Here is a 16,785-nt window from a genome sequence, read left to right on the forward strand (position 1 = left end):
CTGGGGGTTACTGCCTCATTGCAGCAAATGTCTTTGACGTGGTTCAGATTAAGCAAAGCCACAAGGAACTGCTGCATTTACAAAAAAAATGCAGCAACATTTTAAAAGGGCTACAGCCCCCATAAAAGGAGAAGGGCAGCTCCGCAGACTGGAGGCACCTCCAAGTGGGAGGTACAACCCAACACTAAACCTATTCCCAACCCTAACATTGACCTCCCACTTGCTGGTACCTACCTACTTACTGATGTCCGGCCTCTATGCCCTTCCCACTAGATGCTCTCTGTCCTGCAGAGGTATACATTAAAACAGGTCTAACGACGTTCACGCTGGCGAACAGAAAGAGGAGAGGGATAGAAACAGAAAACACAGAACGACTAGGAACAAGGAGCATAAAGAATTAGTTGTGTATTTAGTCTGGAGCCAGTGGTGCATGCTTCACTCAGGTTCATATTCAGTCACTGTTTAAGATGGAAGCTGAAGGTGTGGACGCCAAGACACGACTGTCTCTGAGGAATTATCACATATCTGAGGAATATGGGTTTGCTCTGCCTCGGCCTCTGGTAGGTACCTGCTGTTTACGGTAGTGAGCCTCTTAAAGCAAGGGACTGGCCAGGAATCAAAAATACAATTGTTGCAGTAATTAATTTTGCACTGGAGCAACGAGGCTAATGTCACTAACAAGTGTCAATAACAATTATTGTTATTATTTTTGAGCATTCTCATTGGTTGCTTTATTATAATTCCTTGACATTTCATCACATTTGAAGGCAGGTATGTGAAGATACGGTATGTCGTCCATGGGGTATCTATATGACATTTACACTCATCTGTAAAAGTTATGCTAATGACATTGTTTGGTTAATGTTCTGAGACGGGGGGGTCAAACTCATGTTCACAGAGGGCCACATCAGCACAATGGTTGCCCTCAAGGGGCCAGATGTAACTGTCAGACCGTATAAATGTAACTAAATGTAATCAAGTATAATGTAGAATAAATGTAAGGGTTCTTCTTAATAATTAATAACTCTGAATTTATTACTTATTCAACTTATAAATATTTGCATATATGTAAATATGTTTGTTTGTTGCTCTGTTAACAACATAAATCCTGTTCATTTGTGAGGTTAAGAAACTCATATTACTCCATCAATCAACGATCAAACTCTCCAAGTGAACAAAGAAAAATATCATCAAACACAAGTTATGACCTTCAGCAAACACTGCTTCAAAAATAGACGCGCAAGCGATTTCTTCAGCTACAATAAAGCTAGCTTTCACAGCTGCGTCGTTTTGGACCGTAGCCAAACATTCCACTGCGATCGCAGTTTGCCTTTTCGTTCTTGTACAATATGTTGCTTTTCTTGAAGGCTAACTTTGGCGTACTCAGCTCCGTGTTTGGTGTCAAAGTGCAGACGTAAATTGTACTCCTTGACAAATGCCACCGCCTCATAACGCAAAAGTCATACCGGTTTTTCTCCTTGAAGCACAAACATGTATTCGCCTTCCCATCTCTCTTCAAACTGTCTACCATCGTCATTAATTTTTCTTTTCCAGGACATTTTGGGATCAATGTTTGTAGCTATTTCTTAATTCCACTTGTTGAAAAAATCACATTGAAGAGTAATCTAGCTCTGGTTTCCTCCCACGGTCCAAAAACACACGTTGGTAGGTTGATTGGCGACTCTAAAGTGACCGTAGGTGTTAGTGAATGTGTGTGTGTGTGTCGCCCTGTGAAGGACTGGTGCCCCCTCCAGGGTGTATTCCTGCCTTGCGCCCAATAATTCCAGGTAGGCTCTGGACCCACCGTGACCCTGAACTGGATAAGGGTTACAGACAATTAATGAATGAATGGATGGATGGAGTAATCTAGTGGTGGAATGCCGTCACTTGGTGGGCAACATAATTGGGGAATGCATTGTGGGAAATGTAGTTTAAGGTCAACACACGCTTTAGAATTAGTGACGAAATAATTATTAATTAAGTCTAAAAGCGTGCATTGACCATAAACTCCATTTCCCACAGTTCATGCCGATTGTTACCCGTGAAGCGACGGCATTAAGCCACTAGATTGCAGTCAGTCAGATCGCTTAAGCTCTTGCGGGCCACATCAAATGACACGGCGGGCCACATTTGGCCCACTGGCCTTGAGTTTGACAGAGAACACACTTCTGTCTATTTTAATGCACAATTACTATTTATTTGCACAGTTTTAACACATTTATGTGGAAAAACAACAGGAATTGTTGCCTGTGCAAAGATCTATGACATGTTTAATGTTTCCCCAATATTTATCATTGCAGCAAATGTCAGAAAAGAACATAAACATCAATTCAGTCTGTGTTAAATACTGCAGTGTTTAATGCATGAACATTCTAACTGGCTTTTTCAGCAGCGTACTTTATGTTCATCAATAATCAGGTTTCCTCTGCTGCAAAATGCTATTTCAACTAGTGCATCAGTGGTGTTTCAATTTGTCAACAGACATTCAATTATTTCTTTTCTTTATTTTTGGTCTTGAAATGACACTCACCGACATTTTAAAAGGGCTACAACCCAACACTAAACCTATTCCTAACCCTAACCTTGACCTCCCACTTGCTGATATCCACTTACTTACTGATGTCCGGCCTCTATGCCCCTCCCACTAGATGCTCTCTGGCCTACAGAGATATACATTAGATTAAAACAGGCCTGGCGAACAGAAAGAGAAGAGGAATAGAAACAGAAAACACAGAACGACTAGGAACAAAGATAACAAAGAAATACTTCAGCTGTGTATTTAGTCTGGAGCCAGTGGTGCATGCTTCACTCAGGTTTATATTCAGTCACTATTTAAGATGGAAGCTGAAGGTGTGGACGCCAAGAGACGACTATCTCTGAGGAATTATCACATATCTGAGGAATATGGGTTTGTTCTGCCTCGGCCTCTGGTAGGTACCTGTTGTTTACGGTAGTGAGCCTCTTAAAGCAAGGGACTGGCCACTGGAGCAACGAGGCTAATGTCACTAACAAGTAATGGAGCTTCATTTTGAGATCAGTGCACACTCACTCCTGTGGTATAACATTCTGTTATCTATTATCTGTTATGCTAATGACATTTGGGTTGATATTCTGAGAGAACACACTTCTGTCTATTTTAAAGCACAATTACGATTTATTTGCACAGTTTTAACACATTTATGTGGAAAAACAACAGGAATTGTTGCCTGTGCAAAAATCTATGACATGTTTAATGTTTATCTCACCCAAACATATAAATATCGTGGAATAAAATGAATCAAATCTAACATTGTTTCCTGTTGAGGGTGTGTTCCTTTGTTTTCTGTGAGAAAATCAACAGTAAAATGGTACTTTCTTTATGAATGACTCAAACAAACCGTATTAAAGAACAGTGGAGAAATCCCCCCACGCTGCAGTGGCGTTGCTTAATGTTAGAGTCACATGTTACTGTCGTCCCAGAGGGAAGCCAAATTTACAGGAAAGTTTGATTAAAAAATGGAGGCGTTTCCCACCAGAATGATTCAAACTGGACGTATCATGTGTACATCATGAGACACTGCGATACGAATATTAGTCATTGATCATAAGGTTAGGGATCGCCTACATAAACCCATCCATGACAACAGATACACACACACACACACACACGTCAACGTCTGTAGAGGCTTATTCCAAGCAGTGACATGTGTTATAACACCAGTGAGCATGTTTGAATATGCTTTTATAGATGTTATAGATGTCAAATATAAAAATAATGCAGCTACACTGTAATTAATCATAACAAATGAGTCTTTAAATCTTTTTTTTTTTTTTAAGGTAAAATTACCACCATACTTCCAGCCCTGGATGGACATTGCTGGACGGGTCAGTGACCTCATCTCTACACACTCCCTCCGCTCCAGTGTTCATCAGGTAGGCATCTGTATTCTGGAACACATTTTGAACACAGTTACTATAGAGTGCTGCTCTTATTGCCGTAATTAACACGACACACGCCTTTCATAACGAACGACACAGATACTCCTCTTCATATTCCAACACCAGAGAGCTGTTATAAAGACTGTTTTGTCCATTTCCTTTGTATACATCTTATATTCAGTCACGTTCAAACTTGTCACTTCACAATGAAAGCGAATCATTTTATTGTCAGCGGTCATGAGTGGCTCTAGTTTAAAGTGTGTCACCTATGTGCAGCTGCCTCTGTTGGACACGGACTCCCTGCAGAGTCATGGCGAGTTGCGGCTGGCTCACCTGGCTCTGAGCGTCATAACCATGGGCTACGTGTGGCAGGAAGGAGAACAAGAACCCGTCAAGGTACTGCATCAGCATCAAAGGGACACTTAGCATTAAGTAAATCAGATCAAACCAAATCAAAAGATCAAGTTGTTTAGGAGTCTCTGAATGTTCCGGTTATTGCTCTTTAGAGTGGCGACATGCGAGCAGCGATGTGTAATAATCCAACATCTTTGAATCGTGTGTGTGTTAGGTTCTCCCTCAGAATCTGGCAGTCCCATACTGGAATGTTTCTCAGAAACTGGGATTGCCCCCCATTCTCACTCATGCTGATGCGGTTTTGGCGAACTGGAGAAAAAGAGACCCAGATGGGTATGAAGCTCATCAAAAATACATTTCAATTTCTTGGAATTTAAGTATATAACGCCATTAACCAAAACTACTGTAGTTACTGAATAAATTATATAAGTAAGAAGTGAATAATTCGATGGGTAAAGTTCTTGAAGACCTTGGAGACGGCCGGCTTGGCTTTTGTTTTTGAGAAAGGTTTCTAAGAGGTGTCTTTACCACTGCCGTAACTTTTAATGTGCTTTTTAACTGTTGTTGATGGTTGATATGGTGTCCCATGAGGTTGTTAAAGTGTTGCGATAATCGTTGCTATGGTATCCCAGCTTGTTGGTAAGTTGCAATCATATTCAAAGAGGTTGCTAAGGTGTTGCTTGGCTGTAGCTATGGTAACCCTGGTGGTAGCTAAGGTGTGGTTTTGTTATCCCAGGTGGTTGTTAAAGTGTTACTAGATTGTAGATATGGTTTCCCAGGTGGTTGTTAATGTGTTGTTTTTCCATTGCTCTTATGACATCACAGGTTATTGTTTAAGTGTTGCTAAGCATTTGCAATGGTATTCGAAGTGGTTGTTAAAATGTTGCTCAGCTGTAGCTATGGTATCCAAAGTGGTTGTTAAGGTGTTACATGAGGTTGTTAAAGTGTTGCGATAATCGTTGCTATGGTATCCCAGCTTGTTGGTAATGTGTTGCTAGGCAGTTGCAATCATATTCAAAGAGGTTGCTAAGGTATTGCTTGGCTGTAGCTATGGTAACCTTGGTGGTAGTTAAGGTGTGGTTTTGTTATCCCAGGTGGTTGTTAAAGTGTTACTAGATGGTAGATATGGTTTCCCAGGTGGTTGTTAATGTGTTGTTTTTCTATTGTTTAAGTGTTGCTAAGCATTTGCAGTGGTATTCAAAGTGGTTGTTAAAATGTTGCTCAGCTGTAGCTATGGTATCCAAAATGGTTGTTAAGGTGTTGCATAAATAATACAGGTCACGAATTAATAATTAGTCAAGTTAAGAAATGAACAAACCTACTATGTGTAGCACTCACCTGTCCCTGGTCTATAAATTCATTAATTGACCGGTGAGTGCCACACATAGATTTATTCAGTCCTTAACTTTAAATTTGCATACTGTAGGAAACCGGAGCACACGGGGGAAACCCACGCGTACACAGGGAGAATACACCACACTCCTCACAATCCTCAGTGAAACAAAGGGGGTTTCTAATAAATGTGCAGTTAGTGTTAGAATGCTAATGCTTATACAATGCTAATAACATTTATTTATGTTTGTTTTCATGTGTGGACCCCTTCTGTTTCCAGTCCAATGGACATCGAGTAAGTATCCCCTTTAAATAATAATAAAAAAATCCTTAGAGGCTGTAACTAACAGTGGCCAGCAGAGGGAGACACACTAATACCATAACACAAGAGTGGAGCCGGTGTCTTTGGTGGTGAAAGACGTCTCACAGGTTTGTTAATAAACTGATAAGCCACCTCCATGTTCCTTCATTGTCTAATTTAACAGCCCCACTGACCATCTTGAGATGTAGTCTATCTGTTGCACTGCATACTTCATTAGCCCCATTTCCCCCTGGTCTTCCATGGTCAGGACCCACACAGGACCCCTGTAATGCCTGTAGATCTCACTGGTAGCCATGTTTTGTGTCCTGTCAGGAACCTGGAGCTGGTGTATAGTATTCCTGGTGGGGACAGTGCAAGAGGCTTTTTCCTGGTCACTCTGATGGTGGAACTGGCTGCTGTTCCTGGATTGAAGGTCCAGCACCTTTAAATGTTTATAGAATAACAATAGATTTCTGTACAATTACTGTGTTTCCTTTTGTGACGTCAGGAAAACCAACACTACTACAGTTAATCTTACGTCCACATGTTCATAGACATCACTTATCAGTGAATACAGCTACCGTAAAGTATTCAGTTGTACACCTACAGCTGTGAAATATCTATAAATACGCATGAAATTAAAGAGGTCACGCTGAAGTAGCTGCAAATGAGCTGCACCACGCCCGTTACCAAGTGTTGGCTGGAAGGTCAAAAGCCCCTAGCTCTGGGCTGTGGGCTTGCAGTGAAGTTACACACACTGAAGCAGATGGTGTTTCTTGTTGCAGGCTATTCCTGAAGTGATAAGAGGTGTTGTTGCTGGTGATGTTGCCGTAGTAACCAGAGCTTTGGAAGTGGTCAGTCAAGCCATAGACAGCATGAAGGAGGCCCTCAAACTAATGCACAGTAACGTAGCGCTCATTATATTGTGCCATATCAATCACTGGGCATACTGTTTTTGTTTTTTTTCTTTGACAATACATATAATATTTACTGACACATTAGAGCAAACACTGGCCAATAATCTCTATATTTCAGGTTATGTGGATCCTTTGGTGTTCTATGGCATTATGAGGATCTTCCTGTCAGGGTGAGTATGATTTTAAATTGACCTGTTTCTTTTAAACATCTGTATTATTGTGGAATGAATGTGCACGTACTTGTATTGCGGAGCTGATCCTGTAGAGGGCGCTGTTACTTAAGTTCATGTAATTATTTACATGGTGAGTTCTGTAGAGAGAGAAATACAGCAGAAAAGAAAGCCATAGACAGATGGAGATAATGCATGGCTTCACCACTGCTTGTGTAACTTGAACTTGGCATTTCTGAGATGTTTGACTCAGAACCCAGGAACGTCAGTAGAGATGGGTGCAAGGGTTTGGATGCTCCTGGTCCAATGTAAAATACAAGGGGACTATGGGGTGGCACAGTGGCACCACAAGTAGTGTCCATACCACAGAGGTCTCAGCGTCCTGGGTTGGAAGCCACAGTTGTGTCTGAATGAATTTCCTTCAGGTGCTCCTCCCACAGTCAGGAGGTGGATCACCTGGCTTGTGGTCTTCACCAGATGTTTCTTCCCGTGCATATTTAAGGTGGAAGGACAACCCAACTCTGGCGGAGGGGCTGGTGTACGAGGGGGTAAAGGATGAGCCTCTGGAGTTTTCTGGAGGGAGTGCTGCTCAGAGCAGTCTGTTACACTGCCTCGATGAGCTGTTGGGAATCAAACACAAGGAGAAGAGTGGTAAGAGATGGTCCTCTGATTCGCTATTCAATGCAGATTTAAACCTTTTTAAACAGTTGTAAGCATTCTGATCAGTTTTCAAAACTCTAAATGCAATTTACAAGTATTAGTGAATTGGGGGCGGCACGGTGGTACAGCAGGTAGTGTCACAGACATACAGCTCCAGGGACCTGGAGGTTGTAGGTTCGAGTCCCGCTCCGGGTGACAGTCTGTGAGGAGTTTGGTGTGTTCTCCCTGTGTCTGCGTGGGTTTCCTCCAGGGTGACTGTCAGTGAGGAGTGTGGTGTGTTCTCTCTGTGTCTGTGTGGGTTTCCTCCGGGTGACTGTCTGTGAGGAGTGCGGTGTGTTCTCTCTGTGTCTGCGTGGGTTTCCTCCGGGTGACTGTCTGTGAGGAGTGTGGTGTGTTCTCCCTGTGTCTGCGTGGGTTTCCTCTGAGTGTTCTTTTGGGTGCTGCAGGTTTTCAGTGTTTCTGTTGCTGTGGCTGTTTCAGTCTGGTTCTGTGTCTTCTACTTGTACTAGCATCACGATGGAGGAAAGTTTTGAAGAAGGCTGTGTCAGAGCCAAGTCTGCAATTACCTGCATCTTTCTCTGGTCTGCCCTCTAGTGGAAGTATGTGAAAAGTTACGTTCACAACGCAGACAGTTGTCTACATATAAACGCATGGCCAAACAGCTAGTATATCTCTATCCATTCACATATCACAGTTGTATCTAAACATGTACAAATTTGGTTACTTCACCATCATGCCTGATTTGTTTATAATGTAAAGTATGAATTGTCATATCCACTTCTTAAGATCTAGAGTTAGGTTATTCATCACAGAATTGGTTTCTCTTCCTAATTACCTTGGTGCTTACTCTAACACGGAAGGCCTTCAGTCAATGTCCTGAAACCCCGCCCCACCACTCTTGGGCTTTTCAGAATCTTAACCATTTCCCATTCCTGTTTGTAACCAATAAATAACAAGGTACTACTGCTGAGCTTAAATGTAACAGGTGTGAAAATGCTATTATATAAAAAGAAACCACATTACAGACATGCATTATTGGTTCCTCAGAATTAGTTGCTCCATCTCTGGTAGTATACAATGTTCTCAGGGCCCCCACTGTTAAAGTTTGAAAAGGCAGAACTGAGCAGCAGTTTTAGGATCAATGGGATGAAGGGCAGTAAAGAAAATGATGAAAGAATGTCATGCTGATTAACATGGTGTAATTCTAGGGAACATAAAACCCATATAAAGTTCACTAAACCGCTGTGTCAGTCTTCACAGAAGTTGAACATGTGTCGTACAGATGTAGAACTGCCCAACACTTCAAACTGTCAAATGAGACACCCGCTGTAATTACTGTGTCACAGCACGGTTCAACTGCAGTCTCACTTTGTACCACGTTTAATTGCAAAACAGCAGAGAGTCAGCAATGACAACTGCAGCATCTGTAACGCTGTATTTTAAGGGAACGTCTACGATTGGGTTAAACGGCGCCAAGCTCCGCGTCTTTTAAGGTGGAGCGGTGTTGTTGAGGGAAAATAACCCTATAAACATTTAGCCGTTGATTCAACGTTGAAATAAGGTGATGACTGCCGTCTAATCAACGTTCTCTTAAGGTTGAAAACGAAAGTTGAAAAGACGTCCAAACACAGACATTGAAAACACGACTATTAGACGTATTTTGGGCGTCCATTGACGTTATTAATTGGTCCCGAAATAAATTACTTGTATAAAACGCGTTTTGGACGTCCACTGACGTTTAAAATATGTCCTTGACGGACAGACTACTTTTAGACCTATTTTGAACGTCCAGGGACGTTCCTTGTTTACTGGGAACGACCGTTGCTTGTACGAGGCTGAAGTTGAACTTGTCTATACGTTTTTACTCACTGTTTGAATTACCACAGAAACTCATTTGAAACTCGAGTTGTTTAGTTTTGTAGCACTTTGGCTAATGCTGTTAGCCGTCTCCCGAGTTTGGAAACATTTCCACCTTAAGTGGTCGGAAACAGCAAAAATAAGACAACATTACCCACATATGGAGCGAAATAGAGCAAGTTACTCAGTTCGGTTCCGGTCCGTTAGCCATTAGCAAAGAGAGAAGAAAACACTAGCATACCGGACCGAGCCAGTTTGTTTTTTCATTCATTTACAGACACTGGGGCTTCATAAAAAACACATTAGACCAGTTTTGAGCACAAAACAGACTGGAGAGTAGAAAATGGTGAAAAAACATCGGCTGAATTTCATAAAAGTGTTTTTTTGATAACAGTCGTGAACTAGCTCTATATGACACTTCAATAAACACAGATAAGCCGTAACATTAAGATCACCACCTTGTTTCTACACTCAGTGTCCATTTTACCAGTTTTACTCACCTTACAAGTGCGGTTTGTAGTTCTACAATGACAGATGTTAGACCCTCTGTTGCTCTGCATACTTTGAGCCCACTTACACTCTGTTAGTCGATGGTCAGGGCCATCTATCAGGGTTATAGATCATTCTCAGCCCTGCAGTGACACTGGATCACACACAGAAGCGTATTCCCAGTAAACAAGGAACGTCCCTGGACGTTCAAAATTGGTCTAAAAGTAGTCTGTCCGTCAAGGACATATTTTTAAACGTCAATGGACGTCCAAAATTCATCTTAATAAGTTAGTTAAGTGGTGACCAATCGATAACGTCAGTGGACGTCCAAAATGCGTTTTATACAAGTAATTTATTTCGGGACCAATTAATAACGTCAATGGACGTCCAAAATACGTCTAAAAGTCGTCTTTTCAATGTCTGTGTTTGGACGTCTTTTCAACTTTCATTTTCAACCTTAAGAGAACGTTAACTACGTTATTTCAACAATGAATCAACAGCTAATTGTTTACTGGGATGTTTGTGTGAACTTTAATGTAGCTTCAGGGTACTGTATCAGAAAAGCAATTTTGAGACATCTAGTTTCAAGCACTAATATCTCATGGACGTTTCTCTCCACCCAGGTGCTTTCCTCATCCGAATGAGAAGCTACATGCCTCCGTCTCACAGACACTTCATCGAGGACATCTCCACATCCCCCTCACTGCGGGACTTTGTGCTAAAACAAGCAGATGGGTCTCTAACGCAAGCTTATGACCACTGTGTGGATCGTCTGGTGGCTCTGAGGAGCTACCACATTAATATAGTTTCGTGTTTCATCTCTGTCCCAGCGGCTCGGGCCAAGCGACTCCGCTGCGGCGGCTCAGCACCACCTCAGGACCAGGATCTGGTGAAGAGAGCTCCAACAGCTCTGGAGGAAAGAGGGACTGGAGGGTCAGAAATCATGAGCTTCCTTAAAGAAGTAAGGGACAAATCCAAGAAAGTTATAATATCATCGTTTGAGATAAACAAACCTTAAGAGACTCACAGATGTAGACAGCGACCTGTGAGGCCTAAAGGACACTATGGACAGGGAATGAAGCTACTAACATGACACTGCTATAACACTTTATATGATAACTCTTCTACCATTTCTTTCTGTCCTGATAATAGACCTTCAGGACCAGGGTTTCCAGTGAGTGTCCCATAACAGAAGTGCCAAGCAAGCAGATTAATATAAGCCTCTATAACTTTACCCACTTTCACAAAGTAGATTAGCCTGATATTAAAATGTTTCACTTAATACATGCATTAGATTCTCCCTGGTGCTTATAGTGGAAAAGAAACTCGCACTGTAGCCATCGCTTTGTGTTTAAAATGCCATGATTTGAGTCCAAACCATAATTTGAACCATCAACATTAGTTTCCATTAAATGTAACCACTAATCTTTTTATGTAAAAGCCATTCAAATGCAAAATATGCTTCCCCTTGACGCATTGTGGGCAATTTGACTCAAACCACAGGCCTCAATTCCTGGATGATATTTGGCCGCATTGACACAAATCTCATTTTAGAAAGTGCTTGTGATGTCGCCCTTCATTTTCGGCTTTACTGAAGGAAAACCAGTAAACAGCGTGTGTTCTGCCGTTCAGCTACAGCTGGGCACATATAAATACACAAACTTAACATTTCCTCCAAACAACACATTTATCAGACTGCAACACAACACACATTTGAACTACGCTGTCAGTGGACACTGCACCTGAACACCAGGACAAATCCACTGAATTTCTGCAGGTTTTGGGAGACCTCTAAAGAACGGCTGGATGCCTGCTGGAAATGGTGTTGCTTGGTCCAACAGGGGGCACTGTCCTTGTGGTTTTTATGGACCCCAATGCCAGGGTGCTGTGACAGGGTTCGTGTACTTTTCATTTATTAGTTTTCCATTTCTAATCCTGCAACAGATAAACGGAGACCGACCCATTTCCCTATTTTGTATGTTATCAACAGCACCAGAGAATGTAGATTTTATTGGGGTTTTTTCATTTCTTCTAACGCATCAAAAAACAAATCTGCAGCCCAACCCATAATTAGCCACAAGCAGGAATGAAAAAACGTGTTATTTTAATATATATTTTTTCATATTCATTTTTGGGCGGCAGGGTGGAGCAGCGGGTTCGAGTCCCGCTCCGGGTGACTGTCTGTGAGGAGTGTGGTGTGTTCTCCCTGTGTCTGCGTGGGTTTCCTCCGGGTGACTGTCTGTGAGGAGTGTGGTGTGTTCTCCCTGTGTCTGCGTGGGTTTCCTCCGGGTGACTGTCTGTGAGGAGTGTGGTGTGTTCTCCCTGTGTCTGCGTGGGTTTCCTCCGGGTGACTGTCTGTGAGGAGTGTGGTGTGTTCTCCCTGTGTCTGCGTGGGTTTCCTCCGGGTGACTGTCTGTGAGGAGTGTGGTGTGTTCTCCCTGTGTCTGCGTGGGTTTCCTCCGGGTGACTGTCTGTGAGGAGTGTGGTGTGTTCTCCCTGTGTCTGCGTGGGTTTCCTCCGGGTGACTGTCTGTGAGGAGTGTGGTGTGTTCTCCCTGTGTCTGCGTGGGTTTCCTCCGGGTGACTGTCTGTGAGGAGTGTGGTGTGTTCTCCCTGTGTCTGCGTGGGTTTCCTCCGGGTGACTGTCTGTGAGGAGTGTGGTGTGTTCTCCCTGTGTCTGCGTGGGTTTCCTCCGGGTGACTGTCTGTGAGGAGTGTGGTGTGTTCTCCCTGTGTCTGCGTGGGTTTCCTCCGGGTGACTGTCTGTGAGGAGTGTGGTGTGTTCTCCCTGTGTCTGCGTGGGTTTCCTCCAGGTGACTGTCTGTGAGGAGTGTGGTGTGTTCTCCCTGTGTCTGCGTGGGTTTCCTCCGGGTGACTGTCTGTGAGGAGTGTGGTGTGTTCTCCCTGTGTCTGCGTGGGTTTCCTCCAGGTGACTGTCTGTGAGGAGTGTGGTGTGTTCTCTCTGTATCTGCATGGGTTTCCTCCGGGTGACTGTCTGTGAGGAGTGTGGTGTGTTCACCCTGTGTCTGCGTGGGTTTCCTCCGGGTGACTGTCTGTGAGGAGTGTGGTGTGTTCACCCTGTGTCTGCGTGGGTTTCCTCCGGGTGACTGTCTGTGAGGAGTGTGGTGTGTTCTCTCTGTGTCTGCATGGGTTTCCTCCGGGTGACTGTCTGTGAGGAGTGTGGTGTGTTCTCTCTGTGTCTGCATGGGTTTCCTCCGGGTGACTGTCTGTGAGGAGTGTGGTGTGTTTTCCCTGTGTCTGCGTGGGTTTCCTCCGGGTGACTGTCTGTGAGGAGTGTGTGTGTTCTCCCTGTGTCTGCGTGGGTTTCCTCTGGGTGCTCCGGTTTCCTCCCACGGTCCAAAAACACACGTTGGTAGGTGGTTTGGCGACTCAGAAGTGTCCGTAGGTGTGAGTAAGTGTGTGGGTTGCCCTGTGAAGGACTGGCGCCCCCTCCAGGGTGTATTCCCGCCTTGCGCCCAATGATTCCAGGTAGGCTCTGGACCCACCGCGACCCTGAACAGGATAAGGGTTACAGATAATGAATGAATGAATATCCATTTTTGTATTTTGTTGTATTTAGTTGGATTATGTAGTAGAAAACGGGTTGTTTTCCTTAAATCAATGATATGTATCTTTCAAAATATGGAAATGAGTAGTTCTCCGTTTTTCTATCTCTGGATAAGAAATGGAAAACCAGTTAGCGAAAGGTACACGGACTGTGACAGAGACACTACTGAGCAAATGGTGCCATCCTTCAGATGAGACGCAAAACTCTCACCCACAGACGTCCACACTTTCTCAGGTCGAAAAAAAAAATCCTGGGGCATTTACTTTTCAGAAAATACAAACACAAATCCATTCTGCACTTCTGCATTCAGCAGGACATTTACCACAATGTGTCCAAACGTGCAGACACCCCTAGGATTACTGAGTTTTCCTCATTTTACTGATATAAACATTCTGTTAACATTTGCTAATAGGTTGAGAACATCTATAAATATCCCAGGGGCTCCTGAATACAAATCTCAAAAATGACACGTGTCCAATATCACACAAATCCAAACAATAGCTCAGTGATGCGAGTTAAGGTTTAACTACTTGGGACACATCAGTCCTGTTGTGCACATAGTTTGCGTAACCTCTATGGAAGAGCATGATGGACACTGTAGAGCAGCTGCACATCAGACAAAGTATATACTAGAGCCTCCCACCCCAAGACTCCAGGGTCTGCTAATGCACGTCTTCTCATGCGAGTCAGTGCAGTATCAACAGTCTCCACTAGAGCTCGCTGTATTACATATTTTAAGAGGAGGAAAAAGATAGTGATGAAGCCCTTTAATCACTTGCACCCCTGGCTTAATATTGTTATCAATTTAAATAATTCATATACATTTTTTGAACAGCTATTATGATATTATCACGATGCTGTGACATCAAAACCCGACGCCCTTTGTATCCTCTAAATGTTTTATAGCTAAAGGACAGACAGCAAGTAGTTAATAATTAATTGGGATAATTTAGGAATGTTTATAAGGATTTTTAAAAAATAATTTTTAAGACTTTTTAAGCAGTGAAACAGCAGTTTGAAAAGTTTGAAAGCACTTTGAGACTTAGGGAATATATCTCTATCTATCTATCTATCTATCTATCTATCTATATCCATCCATCCATCTATCCATCTATCCATCTATCCATCCATCTATCCATCTATCCATCCATCTATCTATCCATCCATCTATCCATCCATCTATCTATCCATCCATCTATCCATCTATCCATCCATCCATCTATCTATCCATCCATCTATCCATCTATCCATCCATCCATCTATCCATCCATCCATCCATATATCCATCCATTCATCCATCCATCCATCCATCCATCTATCCATCCATCCATCCATCTATATATCTATATCTATCTATCTATGGCATGTAAAATGAAGAGGAAATATTCCGGATTCCCGGATTCTGGGTTATTTTCTGGGTCACTAAGTAAATGTTTACATATTTACAACGCTGGGCTTTTTGACCCCAGTGTTGACATATAACACTTTTGCACATCTTATGACTCACAAAACTGTTTCTATGTTGAATTAAAGACATTTGGAGCAAAAGATAAAAATAAACTGGTCTTTTTGTGTTTAAATAAATAGAAACTGTGCATATTAACCGTATTTTGAATGCCAAATTTGCCAGCTCTCAGTGTTACAGGGTTAACCTCAATCCTACCGTCCTCTGGACTGAATCTACTGATCCCAGTTCAAATGCTCTGTCATTACACCAATACTATGCTTGGCCCAGTCTCAGCGGTCAGTGGGCTGACGTATCAGAGGCAGGACGTGCGACACGGGGTCCTCGATGCCGTCATTACCTCACCTGACGTTTGACGGGCCTCGCTGTGAAGTGTGATGTGGTTGTGATTAATGGAGAGCGGAGGGTGTTGGTTTCCATCACTGAGTTGAGTTATAGTTTCCCATGCGGAAGATGGATTAAAAACAACACAAAGGAGGAGCAGGTTACACCCCTCTGGACAACACTCATCAATCCCACAGCCATCTCTGGAATAGGAATAAAGAGCAGAGGGTGTTTAGGAACGTGACAGGATCACAAAGCATCATGTTAAACCAGGCCCTGGAAAAGCACACACTGATTGTGCAGTGTTTGCAGGAAAAGCTACATCATAGGACCCCATACTGAATATTCAGCCAATATCATTACACACGGCTAAAGAGGAATTCTGGTCATTTGTTAAATATAACACACAGTTAAGCTGATAATAGGTAGGTCACAGAGTGTGGTGGGATGTGAAATGCACCATTTCGAGAGTCATACTTTTTCACTGTGGTGGTGATAGGAACCAAACATCGTAAGGGAATGACTTAAAAAGGATTCTGGCACAATTTCAGTATAATTCAGTGCTTTACAACAAGGTACATCACTGCCATGAATGGGTTTTATGGAACTGAACAGCTCAACACACTTGGAGGAGAACAATAACTCCCAACCACAGATACATTAGCTAAATTAGATACTATTATTCATTCATTATCTGTAACCCTTATCCAGTTCAGGGTCACGGTGGGTCCAGAGCCTACCTGGAATCATTAGGTGCAATGCGGGAATACACCCTGGAGGGGGCGCCAGTCCTTCACAGGGCTATACACACACACATTCACTCACACACTCACACCTACGGACACTTTTGAGTCGCCAATCCACCTACCAACATGTGTTTTTAGGCTGTGGGAAGAAAACCGGAGCACCCGAAGGAAACCCACACTGACACTGGGAGAACACACCACACTCCTCACAGACAGTCACCCGGAGGAAACCCACACAGACACAGGGAGAACACACCACACACCTCACAGACAGTCACCCGGAGGAAACCCACGCAGACACAAGGAGAACACACCACACTCCTCACAGACAGTCCCCCGGAGGAAACCCACGCAGACACAGGGAGAACACACCACACTCCTCACAGACAGTCACCTGGAGAAAACCCACGCAGACACAGGGAGAACACACCACACTCCTCACAGACAGTCACCCGGAGGAAACCCAAACAGACACAGGGAGAACACACCACACTCCTTACAGACAGTCACCCGGAGGAAACCCACGCAGACACAAGGAGAACACACCACACTCCTCACAGACAGTCACCCGGAGGAAACCCACGCAGACACAGGGAGAACACACCACACTCCTCACAGACAGTCACCCGGAGGAAACCCACGCAGACACAGGGAGAACACACCACACTCCTCACAGACAGTCACCT

The 16,785-nt window shown here is 43.3% G+C and overlaps 1 protein-coding gene and 1 long non-coding RNA gene across 2 annotated transcripts; one reads left to right on the forward strand and one right to left on the reverse strand.

Moving 5' to 3' along the window:
- ido1 (indoleamine 2,3-dioxygenase 1) lies at nucleotides 1-11,322 on the forward strand. Its single transcript, XM_066644494.1, has 10 exons — nucleotides 1-560; nucleotides 3,817-3,912; nucleotides 4,195-4,314; nucleotides 4,487-4,605; nucleotides 5,885-5,899; nucleotides 6,239-6,338; nucleotides 6,691-6,808; nucleotides 6,941-6,992; nucleotides 7,495-7,643; nucleotides 10,622-11,322. The coding sequence occupies exons 1-10, from the start codon at nucleotides 468-470 to the stop codon at nucleotides 11,014-11,016; spliced, it is 1,257 nt and encodes a 418-aa protein (XP_066500591.1). The 5' UTR covers nucleotides 1-467; the 3' UTR covers nucleotides 11,017-11,322.
- On the reverse strand, nucleotides 3,794-10,137 carry LOC136666364 (uncharacterized). The gene is made up of 3 exons (XR_010795359.1): nucleotides 10,010-10,137; nucleotides 7,063-7,612; nucleotides 3,794-3,927 (listed from the first exon to the last, which is right to left on the reverse strand). It is a non-coding gene; the product is annotated as an uncharacterized lncRNA (long non-coding RNA).
- Nucleotides 11,323-16,785: the final 5,463 nt, after the last annotated feature.

This window comes from Hoplias malabaricus, chromosome 14 (assembly GCF_029633855.1).
Source record: "Hoplias malabaricus isolate fHopMal1 chromosome 14, fHopMal1.hap1, whole genome shotgun sequence".
Classification (NCBI taxonomy): Eukaryota; Metazoa; Chordata; class Actinopteri; order Characiformes; family Erythrinidae; genus Hoplias; species Hoplias malabaricus.

What these genes read in the sequence shown, in the direction of transcription:
- ido1 (XM_066644494.1), top strand. Translation starts at nt 468, where the DNA reads ATGGAAGCTGAAGGTGTGGACGCCAAGACACGACTGTCTCTGAGGAAT. An exon ending in TCCGCTCCAGTGTTCATCAG is followed by an intron (nt 3,913 to 4,194) that starts GTAGGCATCTGT and finishes ACCTATGTGCAG; the next exon opens with CTGCCTCTGTTGGACACGGA. An exon ending in ATGAGGATCTTCCTGTCAGG is followed by an intron (nt 6,993 to 7,494) that starts GTGAGTATGATT and finishes TGCATATTTAAG; the next exon opens with GTGGAAGGACAACCCAACTC.